The following is a 16,641-nucleotide window of genomic DNA, read 5'->3' on the forward strand; positions in this document are numbered from 1 at the left end:
TTCCATGGCAAATGGGTCGTAGCCACTGTATGTGTATGCTCTGGGAACAGGGCCAGACCACTGCAGTTCACAGCGGGCTGGAAGTCGGATTCCTCTCCTGGACTTTGCCCCTCTCAGGGGCCAGCTCCAAGGCTGGCAGGATAAAATGGATGGAGGTAGTGTGGGGAGGGTGCACGCGGGAACACAGAGGCTCCTGAGCCGGGGAAGGGAGCATAGGGAAATGTCTCTGAATGCTCTGAGTGGGAGCAAGGTGACGGGAGCTGAGGACAGAACCCCTGGAGCACCCTGAAGCTAGGGGCAGCTGCCAACCAACCCACGGAGCCCTCTGACATCTTCCTCTGTAGGAAGCCATCCTAATGTGCTTGGGTCCTCAGAAGAGGTGGGAGAATGTATTTCCCAAGCCTATCACAGGAGGTCACAATTGTGGGATCAAAGGTCCAGGGGCTCAGAGCCTGATTCCCAGTCTACCCCTCCATGCCTCGGGATGGAGGCCTCCTCCACTGGGCCTCAGCTGTCCCTATCCAAAAATGGGTGAATATGGGAGATGATGAGGGCTGAGCCACGAAGGATCAGTGGGGCTCCAAGGTGACGCTTCCTCCAGCTACCCCAGCGCCAGGGTCGGAGAAGATAGCTTTGAAGAGACGATGCAGAACCATGGACTAACTTGAAGGTCAAGGCCAGGAGAGGGTCAGGGGTTCCTAGAGGACACAGCCAGGCAGTGACCAAGACCACGTTAAACTGGTGTCCATCTTGGCCATTCCACTCCTCAGCCACTCCCAAGGTCCCTGCTCCAAGTGCAGCCTCAGCTTGCTCCTTCATGCCCCAGAGGCTGGGTTGGTCCCTGCAGGACAGCCAGGAGACTAACAGGTGAAGCCCAGTCCTGATACGGGACCTCACTGCTCAACTCATCCCGAAGGTTGGCAGGGGGGGGGGGGTTCCTCGGAACTGCAAGGGCCCATAGGGAAGACTTCTGCTACGAGCTTGCAGCAAGGACTACAAACCACACCACAGAGGCACACCACACCACACTGCAAAGGGGAGGGCACACAGTCTTTATTGGGGACACGGGACAGGCACAGCAGAGACACTCAGGTCCCCACAGGGCAAATGGGGTGAGACAGAATCGGGGGACAGGCAGTGTGACCCAAAGGGGTCTCGAAGCAGTAGGGAGAGGTCAGAAAGAGAAGCAGAAAGGGAGGGCCCCTGCCTAGGCATGGCTCCCTAGAGTCGGCAGCGTCTAGACGCACTAGCAGGTGCTTCTGCAAGTATGCGACAGCGCACAGCCACCAGAGCCAGTGCCACAGCCTATCTCCTCCCTCCAGAATCCTGACTCTGAGCCGGGGCTTGCCCTCCTGGCCGCCCACCCGCCGGAACGGCTCCTACCTTCAGATCCTGATGCACTGGTACCTCAGATGGAGGCAGCCTTGAAACAGAGCGGGTGGCATTGCTGAGGTACCCCCGGCGGATGCTAGGTGGCAGGTGAGGCTTCTCCTCTAAGGAGGGCTCTTGGTACGTGTAGGGTGATAGAAAATGAGGCTTTGGGGCAGGACTGAATCTGCCGATAACTGTGCCTCAGTTTCCCCGTCAGTTTGGTGAGTGGGCTTTCCTGGATAGCCTCAGAAGCCAGTGTTAGGCATCCCATCTGAACACCTTTAGCCCACTTTAGACTCAGACATCATACCTGCCCCCAAGCCTCACCCATGTGCTTCTGCTCCAGCAGAACCAGTAAATGCCCAGAGAGGTGACCGCAGGACACAACACCCGTGTTCCTGACCAGCGAGCTGCAAAGGCCAGCCATCCTAACAGGGACATCAGTGTTCCTGGCTCAGAGCCCTGGACCCCTCTAACTCAGTTCTCTGCTTCACCAATTGAGCCTCAGTTTCCCAGTTCAGGAAGCCCTGCACCAAGGAGGGCTCAGCCAGGGTTACCTCCACCATGCCCAGGAACAGTACCAACTGAACTAAAGTTAGCCTTATTCCTGACTAGTATTCGCCCTTGGGCATGCAGCCATACAAATATAGCATGCCATCTCTCAATATATATATATATATGTATGTGTGGGTAGCGTCTACATGTCCTTTACCTTCTCCACAGAAACCTGGGCCAGGCCTGCAAAGCCGGCTACCCTCTGCCAGACAGACCAAGCCCGGCTGTCATCCTGCCCAGCGTCTTGAAGGCCCCAAGGTCACAGCAGGGGGACACTGACCCTGGCAGCACCCTCCCGCTGCCAGAGTGCCCCTGGGCGTTCACCTCCCGACTTCAGCTTTGGCCAGCAGGCAAATGCCTTCTTGCCAGGTTCCCCAGAAGGCAGTTCCTGTCGTGTCCCAGTCTTCCGTGCCTGAAGGAAATCAGCGGCTGGTTGTCTGGAGCTCTTGGTCTCTCAATTCCCCTCTCTCCACCACAATGAAGCAGAGACGGCAGATGTCCAGGATGCCCAGCCATCTGCCCACAAAGGCCTCTATTGTCTATAGTAGCGGTGTCTAGCTTCTAGACTACGGAGCCAGGGGACATCCCTGTGAGCCACGGCACTGGCACCAAAGGGGGGGCATGTAGGACTCAGGGGGCCTCTGGCCAAGTCAAGCACAGAAGGAGCAGCTAGAAGAATGTCCCCAAAATACACACGAGGAAGGAAGTTCAGGCGAGGGAGAGTTGTGGGCCAGAGGCAGGGCAGCCAGGGATGGTCATCAGAGCTGGTTAAACACCACGGAGGCCTTGAGGTTGGCAGGCTCCACGCCCTCGCCAAAGGTGATGAGGAAATACATGACCTTGCGGATTTTGGCCAGGTCAGACAGACGCTCCCCAAATTCCAGGGCATCGGCCTCATTCCAATCCATGGCGTCGGAGTCTTCCTTGCGCCAGAAGATGGCAGCAGGGTCCAGCAGCTGGCGTGTCATGAGGTTGGTGAGGTCGGGCGTCCAGTTCTGCGAGGTGCCCGTGATGGTGACCTTGCCCGGCTTGTCCAGAACCACATCCCAGCGATCGAACTGGAGCTTCTGCTGCTGGATGAAGTCAAGGCGGTAGACAGACTCAGCCGGCCGGAGGAGCTTCTCGCCATCCTGCCGCTTCTCCCCACGCTGCTTCAGGCTCTCCACACGGAGCCGCATCTGCTTGGTCAGGTCCTGGTCTAGAACCAGCGGCATGTCCAGCTGCTGCTTCTGCGGCCCGTCCTCTGCCATGGCCCAAGTGCTACAGCTCTTGCCACTGCCGCCGCTCCCACCGACGTCAAGGAACCAAGTGGGCTGGAACCTCAGGTGCCTGAAGAGGCCACCCGAAGACCCGCCTCCCTTTCCAGCCTCTCCTTTTCGCCACTGGCCCTCTCTGGCCCCACCCAGTTCTCAGAACGGGAGACCCGTGAGTGTGTGCCCAACTGCCTCCTGCCTGTTCCTTGCAGAAGTAGCAATGCCGAGCTGCAGGCAGGCTGGAGGGTGACAGGCTCCTTAGGGACCAGAGCACTGATGTCAACTGCTGTGGCAACCACCTTGACTACAGTAGTAGTGGCAAGCTGGAGGCCTGCTTGTTTGTGAGGAATGGAGAGAGGTTGGGGGGGGGGTACAGACAGACACACGGAGGTAACTGAAGACAGTCCGGGAAGAGGGGACAGGGCAGCACCAAGATGCACTCATCAGTAGTTTTCTGTAGTCAGCCGAGCCAGCTGGGGGCCATTCTTGCCTCCTCCTCCTCCTCCTCCCTTCATTCCCTCATAGCTACCTGCCAGGTCCTGCCAACGCTGCTTTCCAAATGCCCTGGGCATCTCCCTCTCCCATAACATCAGCAGGACCCAGCCCAGCTGTCACCTCCCATCTGAACCCGCAGCTCTCAGATCCCAAACCGCCTGCCAGACAGATGGCTGGCTCTGCTCCGGGACGCCGTGGTTTGATCGACCTCACCACACACTACACCACATAGCCACGGACCCGGCTCTCATTTCCATCAAAATCCCACCAGCCATTCCACCCACACTGATCCTCCACCTCCCCAGGGAAGCATCAGGAGACCCACACACTGGCGAGGAGTATGGGGGGGGGGGAGGCAGAACCCAGTCAGTGTATGTGGGCAGATGGCAGACCTGGAATCTGAAGTGCGTCTGGGCAGCGGAACTAGAGATGCTGCTGTCACACACAGGAAAGAGGCATGGCGCAAGGTGTGGTGACTGAAAACAGTCGGGAGGGTCAGGGGACAGAAGCCTGTTGCTTTGCCACATGGAGGCCAAGGGACCCAGTGGGATCTTGGGCTGAGGAACAGCACAGGGCACCATGATGGAGAGCATGCTTGTTTTATTGGCTGTTTTTGAGACAAGGTCTCCCTGTGTTGCCATCCGGGCTGGCCTCAAACTCCCAGCAATCCTCCTGCTTGAGCCTCCAACGTGCAGGGATTACAGGTGTGAGCCTTCAGGGCAGGCTGTTTTTATTTGGGGTTGCTTGTCTCTGCAGTACTGGGAACCGAACCCAAGGCCCCTTTCACTGAACTACATCCCGATATATGCTCCTTTTACTTTAAGGCAGGATCCCAGTAGGTCACCTAGACTGGTTTCACTCTCACAATCCTCCTGCCTCAACCTTGCCGTTGGGGATTTTAGGATGAAGGAAGAGGAGCTCAGTGGTATCCGTGACAGAGCCCTTACCTAGCATGGACAGATCCTGGATTCAGTTCCCAGAACTGAGAAAAATAAACCAACCTCAAGCCCCGGGGCGAGTTCTTGGGGCCACTAGCAGCAATTCCCGAAAACAGTATGGTAAGAGACGAACCAAGCCGCCTGCTCACTCCCCGGCCTTCGGGACGGTGTGGCCGAGAGCTGTTAGTGAGGGGCATCCACTTCCTCTCTGAAGAGGATACCCTCTGTGCTTCCAGCAGGACATTCTGACCTTAAATTCTTTTCACTGCGTGTGTGTGTGTGTGTGTGTGTGTGTGTGTGTGTGTGTGTGTGTGTGTGTGTGTGTACATGCCGTAGGGCACATGTAGAGGTCAGGGGACAATCTGAGGGAGTCGGTTCTCTCCACCCCACCGTATGGGTTCCAGGATTGAACTCAGATTGTTAGGCAATAAGCACCTTTACCCACCAAGCCACATGGCAAGCCCAATTCGCATTTGCGTTTGCTTAAGTGTTAGAGAGTGTGTGCGTGCATGAGTGTGAATACGCGAAAGCGAGAGTGTGTGGTGTGATAGCCGGTGTGTGTGAGGAGGGTGCTGGGGATGGAAACTTGAGCTTTGCGCAGGGCAGGCAGGCGCTTTCCCACCGAAATGGATTCCAGCGGGGGTGTGTCTGTCTGTCTGTCTTGTTCATCACTCTAAGTGAGAACACAGCTTGCCATGCTCAGAGGATGTTCACAAAGCCGAGTGAATGGCAGAAATGCTGAATATTAGATGGATGAATGAATGAATGAATGAATGAATGAATGACAAGCACAAAAGGTGATGAAGGGACTCGGAGGCCTAGAAGGTGAGGTAGAGAAGGGTCTGAAGCACTCCTGGAAAGGGGCTCCCACAGGCTGTGGGTACGGTAACAAGTGGCTGAAGGTGAAGACGGATGGGTTTGATGCCAAAAACTACAGCCAGAGTAATGGGGGTCGAGGGCAGAGGGCAGGCATTAACCTCACAGACGGAACGGTGTCCAGAAAGGCGGAGAAATCAGAGGTGCCAAGCACTCTGGGCCAGGCAACAAGCCAGTACAGCAGGCTGGCAAGGACAGCAATGCCAGGGGCTGAGGCTGAGGAAGCTGGCATCTGTACAGACGGACACAGGCAGGGGAAAGAAGTCGGGTTTCTGCACCCCGAGGGAAGGTGTGTGTGTGGGGATTGTCAGCCTCTCTTAACCCCCGAGGGGATCCAGGGTCACAGAAACTCTGGGGGGGGGTGGCTGGGAGAGGGGTACGCCCCGCAGGAAGTCAAGGGTGAGGCATGCGGTGACTGCTGTCATGGGGACCCACAGACAGGGCAGGTGGAAGGGGCCAGCGAAGAGCTGCGTGATACGTTTGTGGTCAGTGGGGGAAGGGAGGAGGTGGATGCAACTCAGCCAGCAGCTGGACAGGCCCTGCGAGGAGCCACGCAAGGCTGGAGGGAGGAGGGAACTCAGGAGAGAAAGGCCGCTCCGAGGTGGCATCTGTGGTCGCCGAGTGTGCATGAAAACAGAGCAAGCATCACAGACTGTCTCCTCAGCGGAGAAGAGGGAAAACAAGGAAGCCCCGGACACGGCAGCCCCTGGGCGGTGAGGGTCACGCGGGCCTTCTGTGCATCTCACATCTTCCAGTCCCCAGATCATACTGTCTGCACAGGACACGGCTGAGTCCTTCACTCATCCCTTCTCAATGAACCAGTTCAGAACTGAGGTGTGAGCTGGGGCAGAGTGGGACACAGTCCATCGATGGTTGTTGCTTTTGCTGTTACTGAGACAGGGTTTAATGAACAGCCCAAGCGGGCCTTGAATCCAAGATCTCCCTGCTGCAATCCCTAAAAACTGGGAAACATTTCAACTGGAAACAAAGATTGCCTGGTCCCAACCCCCCGGCTCTCTCCAGCACTGCCCAGGACTGACAACCCCCTGCCTCACCCCCTGGCCCTAACTTTGTACTATGGTCACTTCGGTCCTTACTTCAGCCAGGGCCCTGGCTGGCTACTCGTGGGTCCCGGGCAGCTGAGAGCAGGCAGCAGGCCCATCCCATGTTTGGGGCTGTGCCAGGCACTGTAGAGGACATCTCCCAGAGAGCCTTGTTCTGGCCTAAGCCGAGCCTGATGACAAGTATTTAATCTAATCGTATCCTAATTGTGAGTTCACGGGCCCCGATCACCTCAAATCCACGGTCTGCCTTAGGGAACAAACCACTGAGTTGGAGGAGGCCGTACCGACCTGGGAGCCCATAAGAGAGGGAGCCCTAGAGGACAGATAATTAGGTGGGACGCACAAGGGAAGGGTGGGAGAGAAAGCGAGCAAGGAAGGCCCTTCTTAACACCCAGGATTTGTCTATGGGGCCTGGCAAGTCAGGTTGGCACTGAGGCCAAGGTCAGTGACTAGCAGCCAGAACAAACTCAGCCTGGCTGGCTTTGACTCCTGTGCCCATCACTCCAGATCACCTTGAGGTCTAGGAATAAAGGACCAGCTTCCTAGAGGAAGGGCAAGAGTGTCCCAGGCATGATGCATCTGGGTCTGAAACTCAGCACAGGGAGAGTGCAGGTGGGCGGGGCTCAGGGCACAACTCACCCCTACTGGCCTTCCAGGGGAAAAAAACAGAGTAAGGCAGGGGAGGCCCTGCAGGGCAACAGGACAGAACTAGAGGGGTGACAACAAACAGGTTCCAGTCAGTGGGGACTGCAGGGGATGTAAGGCGCAGTAATGAGCTCCCCAGGGCCTCCCCGCATGAGCCAGGGACTGTCACCACCGTGGAGGTGGAATGCAATCAGCCTAGAGCCCAGCCCAGCCTCCCCTGGGGCCAAACTCCTGGAGATCAGCCTGGGAGACCACCATGGCTGGAGTCTCTGCCCTGCAGAAGGCTGAGGTTCCACACTGCCGAGAGGCAAGCTTCCACAAGCAGGCCAACTCCTCCTCCAGCTAGACAGGAAGCAGGGCTTGGGAGGCCAAGACAGTGAGACAGCAAGGTGAGTATCTTCCCTGTCAGGGCATAGCCAGACCTAGTCAGCCTCCAGTCCATCAAGAGAGCCACGGGAAACGGGCAGCAAGGTCAGCTTTGGAGCCACGGGGCTGTACTGGGTTCAAGGTAGGGCAGCCCTCTGTTCCCCAAGCTCCTGGGTCCTCCCTCTGCTCCCCCTACCAGGCTGAGCAGGAAGGGGCAGACTGGGCCAGCTCTGTCCCTGGGGAGTTCACCTCTAGAGGGGAGACTCAGATAAACAGGCAATTACAGGGCAGAGTGGAGAACACAGGGCCCACATGCCCCTCCAGGCCCTGGCCAAGGCCTTGCAGCCCTTGCTCAGAGTCAAGGTTGGAGGCCGCAGTGCTGAGGACCAGTCCTCCACCCAGAGGATGGTTCCAGTCTGAATCCTCTCTGGCCCCAGATGCCCACAGCAGACCTATCCTCCTTCACCCTCCATTCGGAGGCTGTCCAGCATAGACTCCCCACCCCTATGAGCCAAAGCAGTGGGCTCCATCTGAGTACCAAAGGCCCACACCATGCAGCTGCTGTGACCCTGACCGGGATACCTACTGGGTCGCTAGGGGTCCACACTGTCCAGGAGACGGGAAAGGATAACAGAGGACCTGCCAAGGTCTTGGCTTTGGCTAAGGACACAGCTCCCTCTGATGGCTGACAGATGCCTGGGAAAGCAAGGAAAAACCTAGCCTATTCCTGTGTCCTGTTTTGTTTGTGTGTTTATCAGGGGGGCACAGATGGAGGCCGGAGGACAACTCGTGGGAGTCCACTCTGTTCTTCCACCATGTGCGTCCTAGGGATCGAACTCAGGCGTGAGGCCCAGGGTCTTCACCTGCTGGGCCGTTTTCCCTGCCCGGAAGGAACACTCTTAGGTTGTAGGAATAATCATTATTCTAAAACAGGTTAGTGGAGCCATCATTGACCGAGAGCCACACTGCCAGGGCTCCTATAAGAAAATGTCTCTTCTTCCTCCTCCTCCTCTTCCTCTTCTTCTTCATGGCTTTCAGACAGGGGCTCATACATCCCAGCTAGTCTTGAACTCACTACGTAACTGAAAAACGGCCATCCCTCTCCAGGAAGGTAATTTTAAGTACTATATTTAAGGTCTCCTGCTGAGTGTTGCCAAGAAGGTCCAAGTGGCAGGCCCAGGACCCATTCCATCAGTTCCCAAACCTTTACCCCTGGCCCAAACATCAGCAGCATGAACCCGGAAATCATGAAACATGGAGCTACCTGGACCACACCCCGCTCAACAAATGGGAAAATCGAGGTCCAGAAAAACTAGCAAATGGCCCATGCCACGCAGCCGTAACTGAGTGCCGAGTGGTGTCCCTACCCCGAGGATAACACAGGCAGTGTGCACATTTCACAGTGGGAGTCTCTGCTCCATGGACACTTGTCCCTCGGTAGTTGCAGAGGGGACACCTCAGGATCACCCTGGGAATTACTCCGAGGACCCCAGGCTAAGCAGGTAAGGGAAGGTCAACCCACTAACTGATGCTCAGCCCATCCCAGCACCTGGCTTTCCAGAAGCTCCACATGCCTCGCGGATGCCACACCTGTCAGGCAGTGAGATCCACGGGCTCTTTGACCAGCCCCTGCAGCTGCCTGTCCCCAGACTTACCTTTTGCCAGAGTGACTCTCGGGAGGCGAGGGACGAGCAGGCGGCCACAAACCAGCAGTTGCCCACCTGACCCTGGTGCAGGTCGTGGGAGCTGATGCCATCTACAAAGAGGCGGGGATCCTCACAGATATCCTGCAGGGACGGAGAGGACATCATGAGGACCTGAGGGCCTAGCTGCTTCTCCAGGTCAGGAAAAGGACTCACTGCCCTCTCTCTCATAGAAGGGAGGTACAAGCCCAACCGTACCCCAAGTCCTGCCTGGATTGTTTCTCTCCCTCCTTGGCCAGAGAGCCTTTCCACTATGGTGAGCTGATGGCTCATGGCTGAAGAAAGATCTGAGTGCTGGACCCTGGGCCACCATGTTCTCCTTGCCTTGAGTGGATCTCCCTTTCCGGCCAGCCCTGAAGGCCAGCCGCAGCGCAGTCAAGTGACAGGCCTCCGTAGAACTCATGGGGAGTACGAAAAGAGCCTCTTCGGGCCGGGCTGGGGTTGCTACTGCATTCTAAGGCTGAGGAATGAAAGTTCAGAGAGAGGCAGGACCTGTCAAAACTCGGGACACAGGAATGCCCAAGTGGGGCAGAAATCCTGTGGATTTGCCATGGAGATTGGCAGGCCTGGCCACAGGGGCACAGGACATAGGAACCAGCCTGGGGCAGCTGCCGGGCAGAGAGCCCCGTCTAACAGTACTCAGGCCCCACCCCTCTTAGTTCCTGGAAGCTTGGTTCCGTTTTCCAACCTCGCCACTATTCATGGTTGCCCTTAAAGAAGCCCAAGGCAGTGCTGTGGAGTGGGAAACATACAGCTTTGGCTTCTGCACCAAGAGACACGCTCCGAAAGCTTCCTGCCTCCCACAGACCTGACACCCTGCCCAGGCTGGAGCTGGACAGGATAGCACCATAGGCTCAGCCCAGCGGCTAGGCACACAGTCACAGCCTCCTCAGAGCCTGACACACCCTCACAGGCCAGTCTCCTGCAGGGCTAGGCATGAGGGGTCCCTTTCCTGCCCAGATTGAGTCTTCCCAGAGCTGTGAGCATGTCAGCTTTCAGCAGGCCCACCCACGCCTCCTCTCTGTCAGTGTCTTACCCCACAGAGCTGAAAGGAGCTGAGCTGAGGGGGTGGGAAGGCACGGAGGGGAGGCATACAGCACCGAGACACAGCTTTATAACTCAGACATAATTAATGCTGGCACCATGACTCAATCCCCATGGGCCCCGAGAACTGAGCACTGTGCCCATTTCACAGATGAGAGGTTTAGCATGATGCCTGTGATACAGTTGTTTGCTCGGCTTGACCAGATCATCTCCATCTTGAAGTCAAGCAGTGGTGACGATCCGTGAGCTCAGGCCTCTTTGCATTCCCTTGGGAGGCGGGTTGGGGAGAGGTTCCCAAGGGTCATGAGCCTCAGAGAGCTTGAGAGGTCATCACATGATCCTCACGAGACTCCCCCCACCACCCCGCCCCGAGACTGTAATTGCTGCGCCCTACACTAACAGTTGACCGGGATGGGATTTCCTGGGGGTGTAGCTGCCTATGAACTGCCCGCCCCAACAACTCCATTAAACTCTCTGGTTCACTGCGTTTGGCTTGGACAAAACCCTTTCTTTGATCTGCCCATGCCCTGTCTATCTGGAATGAATAGAAATTTCTTCACATCTCCCAGAGAAAGTCACACAACCATTGGTACCTACAGAGAACAGACGGAACCAAAGAGGAGTCGGGTGGAGCATCCCTGGGAAAAACTCTGGGAGGGACATGCCTCCTGACTGAGGTGACAGCGGCCATGGGCCTTCAGACATAACAGCCGAGGCCGAGCTTCCTGTGCCCAGGGAGATCAGGCTGAGGCATACCCTGAGGGGAAACCCCAGGGTAACCAACCTCTATGTGATAAAAATTAAAAATCCTTTAATTAAAAAAAATTTTTTTTTTTGCTTTTGTTTTTCTAGACAGGGTTTCTCTGCGTAGCCTTGGCTGTCCTGTAACTCACTCTGTGGTCCAGGCTGGCCTCAAACTCAGAGACCCACCTGCTTCTGCCTCCTACATGCTGGTATTAAAGGCATGAGCCGCCATCACCATGCTACTTTTCAATTCTATTTTAAAATTTAATTTTTAAAATTAAGCATTAAAGCTGGGTGGTGGTACCAAAACTACATAGAGAAACCCTGTCTCAAAAAAAAAATTAGCATTAAAAACTTTAAATTAAACAATATTAAACTAACTTAGTGCCTGCATTTCTTTGTGTGCCCATGTGATGTGGTAAGGGATGCTATGCCTCCTTGTTGGATGGGACACACCACATGGGCAGTGAGATGCCTGCGGTGGCAGCCTTGGGGCCCCAGCAGGAAAGCTGTGGTGGCAGCCTTGGGGCCCCAGCAGGAAAGCTGTGGTGGCAGCCGCGGGGCCCCGGCAGGAAAGCTGCAGCCGCGGGGCCCCGGCAGGAAAGCTGCAGCCGCAGGGCCCCGGCAGGAAAGCTGCAGCCGCGGGGCCCCGGCAGGAAAGCTGCGGTGGCAGCCGCGGGGCCCCGGCAGGAAAGCTGCAGCCGCGGGGCCCCGGCAGGAAAGCTGCAGCCGCGGGGCCCAGGCAGGAAAGCTGCAGCCGCGGGGCCCCGGCAGGAAAGCTGCAGCCGCGGGGCCCCGGCAGGAAAGCTGCAGCCGCGGGGCCCCGGCAGGAAAGCTGCAGCCGCGGGGCCCCGGCAGGAAAGCTGCAGCCGCGGGGCCCAGGCAGGAAAGCTGCAGCCATGGGGCCCCGGCAGGAAAGCTGCGGTGGCGGCCGCGGGGGCCCGGCAGGAAAGCTGCAGCCACGGGGCCCCGGCTAGGAGTGGCAAGACAAGCAGCCGAGGCTGAGTCGTCCGCACAGAGGACACTGGCCCGCCTAAAGGATGAGAAAGAGGCCAAGCCCAACTTGTGTTTGGGAGCCCCTGGAAGGCTTCAAGCCCAACGGTTCACCAAAGGGGTGAAGGGTGGGGAGGCGCAGGCGATCCCTGATGCACCCACTCTGTAGGGGAAGGGGTCGACTGGCATGGGAATCCCCTGCAGGTAAGGGCTAGGCAGAGGGACCAGAGGCCCCACAACCAATTGCTCCCCTGCTGGTAGGCAGGATGCTTGTGCTTTGGTGGAGCCACATACACCTTGGTGGGATCACATACACCCTGATTCATGGCAGCCTCTGAAACCATGGGGGTGGGGGCAATGGATGAATCAGGAAACGGAATCGTGTAGGTAAAAATATTGAGACTGAACTTGTCCTGAGTGGGTTGTAATTAACACCCGCTCGAGATTCGATTTACACATTTCTCCCCTGTAAGGAGGTAGGAGTGGGTGTAAGGTTGGGACACACCCTGCTCTGAGGATGGGACTTAGAAAGGCAGTCGTGTGTGGCTGGGAACAATGGGAGACTACAGGGTGCAGAGATGATTCCCTTAGTCTAAAGCCGTTTCAGGAGCCAGGGATGGCGGGTAAAAACAATGGCAAGGCAGATAGCGCTCCCATGCCAACAGTTTTCTTTTAAAAAATAACAATTAACAGGGGCTGGAGAGATGGCTCAGAAGTCAAGAGCACTGGTTGTTTTACCTGGGTCCTGGGTTCAATTCCCAGCAACATGGTGGCCATGTGTAATGAGATCTAGTGCCCTCTTCTGGCCTGCAGTCATACATGGTGTATACATAATAAATAATTTTTTTTTTTTTTTTTTTGGTTTTTCGAGACAGGGTTTCTCTGTGTAGCTTTGCACCTTTCCTGGGACTCACTTGGTAGTCCAGGCTGGCCTCGAACTCACAGAGATCTGCCTACCTCTGCCTCCCGAGTGCTGGGATTAAAGGCATGCACCACCACCGCCCGGCCAATAAATAAATCTTTAAAAAAAAAACAAAAACAACTTCGTATCATTCCCGTGTGTGCACATGTGTGGTGCACGTGTGTGATGGAGCCCATGAGTGCACTGGCACACGTTTGGAGGTCAGAAGACAACCTCCCTAGAGTCAGTTTTCTCTTCTACCTTCCCATGGGTCCCTGGGATCAGACTCAGGCCCAGGCTCAAATAATGGTCACTTTATCAGCTGAACTGCCTCGCTGGTCCCACCCTCGCCTTCCAGAGGAACCCCCGTACATGTGGTGGCACCTCTTCACACTGGATGGCCCAGGAGGTTTCTGTGTGTTGGATTTGCTCGGATCTGTAGCATCCCCTTAGCTGAGGAGCCCCCCATCAATTTGCGTTTACTTGGATGCAGTAGACCTTTAAGGGGACCTGCCGACCTCCGAAAACAGATCTCATTATATTACACTTGCCTCTACATGTCTCACAGATGTAGACATCTGAACGCTGTGCGCGGACGTCTGCAGGATCCAGGGTGGGCAATCGGCCGCACAGGATGCAAGGACCAGGCCCGGCTGTGAAGTTTGGGAGCCCCTCCCTCCTCCCACCCTGAGATCCTCATTACTACTATACAGCAGTTAACTGGGGTGGGACTTTAGTAGCCCCACACACTCATTGGTCCCCCCAGGGTGGCCTAAGGCAAAACCCGTTCTTTGGTAGGCCAGGGCCCTCTCTGTCTTCCCAGGGAACGTCACATCGCAATGTCCCAGGCACATAACCGGATCTGGAGCAGAGGCCTCTGCCTGTTTTGGTGTCACCAGGTCTGTTCCTGGGCTCAAACTGTCACAACATAGCAGCTGAGACCCTTTCACAGGCAGCCAGCAGAGGGCAGGAGAGCCTAGAAGGCAGAACTCAATTCCTGCTCGCCACTTGCTGGAGATGCACACATAGGTCAAGGCTCATCCTCTCTGTTCCTCCACATCCTCAAATGCTGACCCTACAGGGCTGTGTGTGGCCTCTACAGATGGTGGCAGCGGAGCATTCTGCAGGGGGAACGGGGTTTCAATACGGTGTTTGGGACTCATCTGCCCAGGAAAGAAACAGAATTATTGGGCCAGGAAAAGAAAGAGTAATTCCCGAGAGCACTCGCTGAGTCGGAGACCTGACCATTTCTAACAGGGGCTACAGGGGAGCCAGGGGCAAGCTGCATGGCTGCTTCTGTGTCCTGCCATCTCTGATCGGAGGAAACCCTGTCAGGAGGCCTGATTCTTGTCACCCCGGCCACTCTCAGGAAGCTCCAGCCGGAAGCCGAGCTCTGCCAGCCCTGCTTCCTCTTAATTTTATCTTCCAGGCAACTGCTCTCGCCCAGCTTCCCAGACAGAGCGAGTGGTGTCTCCACACGGAGGCCCCGAAAGGAGGCAGAAGGCCGGGGCCTCACACCTAGAGGACTCTATGGCAGGAGTCCACACGGAGAGAGCCACCACCCGGTGTCACTAGGGTTGCAGGGGGAGATGACATCTCCTTCAGGTCCTCCCAGTCAGTGCCCTGTGACAGACAGGAAACCCACTCCAGACGAGGCAAAGATATCCAAGTTCAAGCACAACTGAGTGAGCAGACAGGGCAGAGCAGGTGGGCTGGGCATGCAGCATGGACTCTCCTTGCCACTACACCTGTACCAGCCCGGCTCTGGGCCCCAGAACACCCTTCCGCCATGCCCACCCCAGCCTGGGAACGAAGACTGGGAGAGGTAGCGTTCCAGAGAACAGCTTCCATCCCATCCCGGAGCATCCTGCCTGCACCTGAAGCCTCAGGTGGCCAGCTCCGACCTAGGACGCTGGTACCTGGGAAGCGGATGCTACCTTGAGTTACCTCTGAGAAAACATTGAAAAAAAAAAAAAAAACAGCTCTGAGGACTGATCCCTGCTGGGGCTAGGAGTAGAGAACAGGGTACTTCTAGCAGTGCTTTCACAGACAAGGACAGCAAGGCACAGAGAGGCAAAGTCACTTGTCCAGGGCCACACAGCAGGATGAACTAAGATTCAAACTCAGTCTGCTCTCCAGCCTCTATCTGGGTGTGCAGGGGGGGGGGCGGTCCTACAAGTAATGAAACCCCCTTCCTTGTGTGTCAACAAGACCAAGGAGGAAGAGGTGTCCACCCCTGTCTACCCTTCCCGAGTCACTGGCTGACCACGAGTTAGAGACAGGCCCTACCACACAGCCAGGCCCGAGTCTCCCGGTGAACGGAGAAGTAATGACATGTGACCAGTGAGGCCAGGAAAGTGGTATCTTCAGAGCAGACGTGGAGAAGACGGGGGTGGGGGGTGGGGTGAGGGGGGGGGTGAGGGCAGGAGTTTGGGAGAACAGGGACCCCTCAAACGCCCTGAAGATGAAATCAGTCTAGCCACAGCCAGAGGAATACTGCCCTTCCCCTCACACTCACACCACACACACACACACACACACACACACACACACACACACACACACACACACACATACTCTATACCTAAACACACACACCCTAGGCCACCCATGCACCTTCCAGACATATCCACATCAGCTTACTAATGGTGGCTCTAAAAGAATGTTTAATTATTCCAGGAAGTCCCTTTGGCTGCAGAAGAGAAAGTCCCTAGAGATAAACCAGCTCCTAGGAAAGCCACAGCTCACCGATCAGATCTGCATATGCAGATTTCTTGGCTTTTGTTTCATATTCTCTATAAATTTTAACACCGCAGCAGGCAAGGCCAAATCTGTAAGTGAATCTCTTTCCTCTGGTTGGTTCCTGACTCCTGGTTTTGATTGTTTAGTAAACCGTGAGCTGGACCCGAGACACCGGGCACCACATTGCCTGTAGGTCCCTCTCTCTGCCGGTGAGTTCTCTGACAAGGGAGGTGGCTGGCATGGGGAGGCAAGCTGGAGACAGAGGCCACTGAGAGGGCATGGAGGGATAACCAAGTGCCCTGGACTGGACTGCACAGGGCCTCTTGTGAGCCCTGGACTGAACCACCGCCAGGCCGGGGTGCCACACTTCTGACCAGCATGCCTCCAGGGCACTGGCTTCTGAACCTGCAGTCACCTCAGCCAGCCAGACCAGCTGGCCCAGATCTGATCAGGCCTGAACCACCACGGCCCTCTGGCTCAGCAGGAAATTCAGGTTTCTAGCGAGTGTAGAGCCAGGCACACAGCCAGGAGAGCCATGGGTATAAGAGCTGGGCATCCATGCACACAGCCGCACCTTTGGGGTGCACTGCCTGTCTGCATCCTTCCTCCTGCCCACTCCCCATCTCCTTCGTCAGCAACCCAGCCCTTGTCTCCTCCACCTCCCCTAATGCCAGGGCCCTTCCCTGGCGCTCTGACAAGACAGGGGAAGGCACCCAGGAAGCTCGGTGTTAGAGCAGAGACCTTTCCGTAGCATGACAAGCAGTCAGCACCAGGGGAGTAACTCCTTTCCCAAACGAGATGAGTTCCAGGGCAGGTGGGGTCACCGGCTGCCTCGAGGGATGCCGGGGCTCCATAGTGACAAATGCTCATGGGGCTCCTACCTTACCCCCCATGCATTCTATCCAGAACCCCCAAGACAATGGCTAGACATCGGGAAGGCAGAGAGCTGGG

General features: G+C 56.4%; 2 protein-coding genes across 5 annotated transcripts in view; both read right to left on the reverse strand.

The window, feature by feature from the left end:
• The window catches only part of Capn5 (calpain 5), a 57,128-nt gene that overhangs the window by 21,853 nt on the left and 18,634 nt on the right, over nt 1-16,641 (reverse strand). For all 4 annotated transcript variants that reach the window (XM_076547713.1, XM_076547727.1, XM_076547738.1 and 1 more), the window contains exon 3: nt 9,219-9,350. In XM_076547713.1, coding sequence (XP_076403828.1) covers nt 9,219-9,350 — 132 coding nt within the window. The remainder of the gene's footprint in view (nt 1-9,218; nt 9,351-16,641) is intronic.
• Nucleotides 1,032-4,828, reverse strand: Omp (olfactory marker protein). The gene has a single exon (XM_015998523.3). The coding sequence runs from the start codon at nt 3,174-3,176 to the stop codon at nt 2,685-2,687; it is 492 nt and encodes a 163-aa protein (XP_015854009.1). The 5' UTR covers nt 3,177-4,828; the 3' UTR covers nt 1,032-2,684.

The sequence above is a fragment of the Peromyscus maniculatus genome, chromosome 1 (genome assembly GCF_049852395.1).
Source record: "Peromyscus maniculatus bairdii isolate BWxNUB_F1_BW_parent chromosome 1, HU_Pman_BW_mat_3.1, whole genome shotgun sequence".
Classification (NCBI taxonomy): domain Eukaryota; kingdom Metazoa; phylum Chordata; class Mammalia; order Rodentia; family Cricetidae; genus Peromyscus; species Peromyscus maniculatus.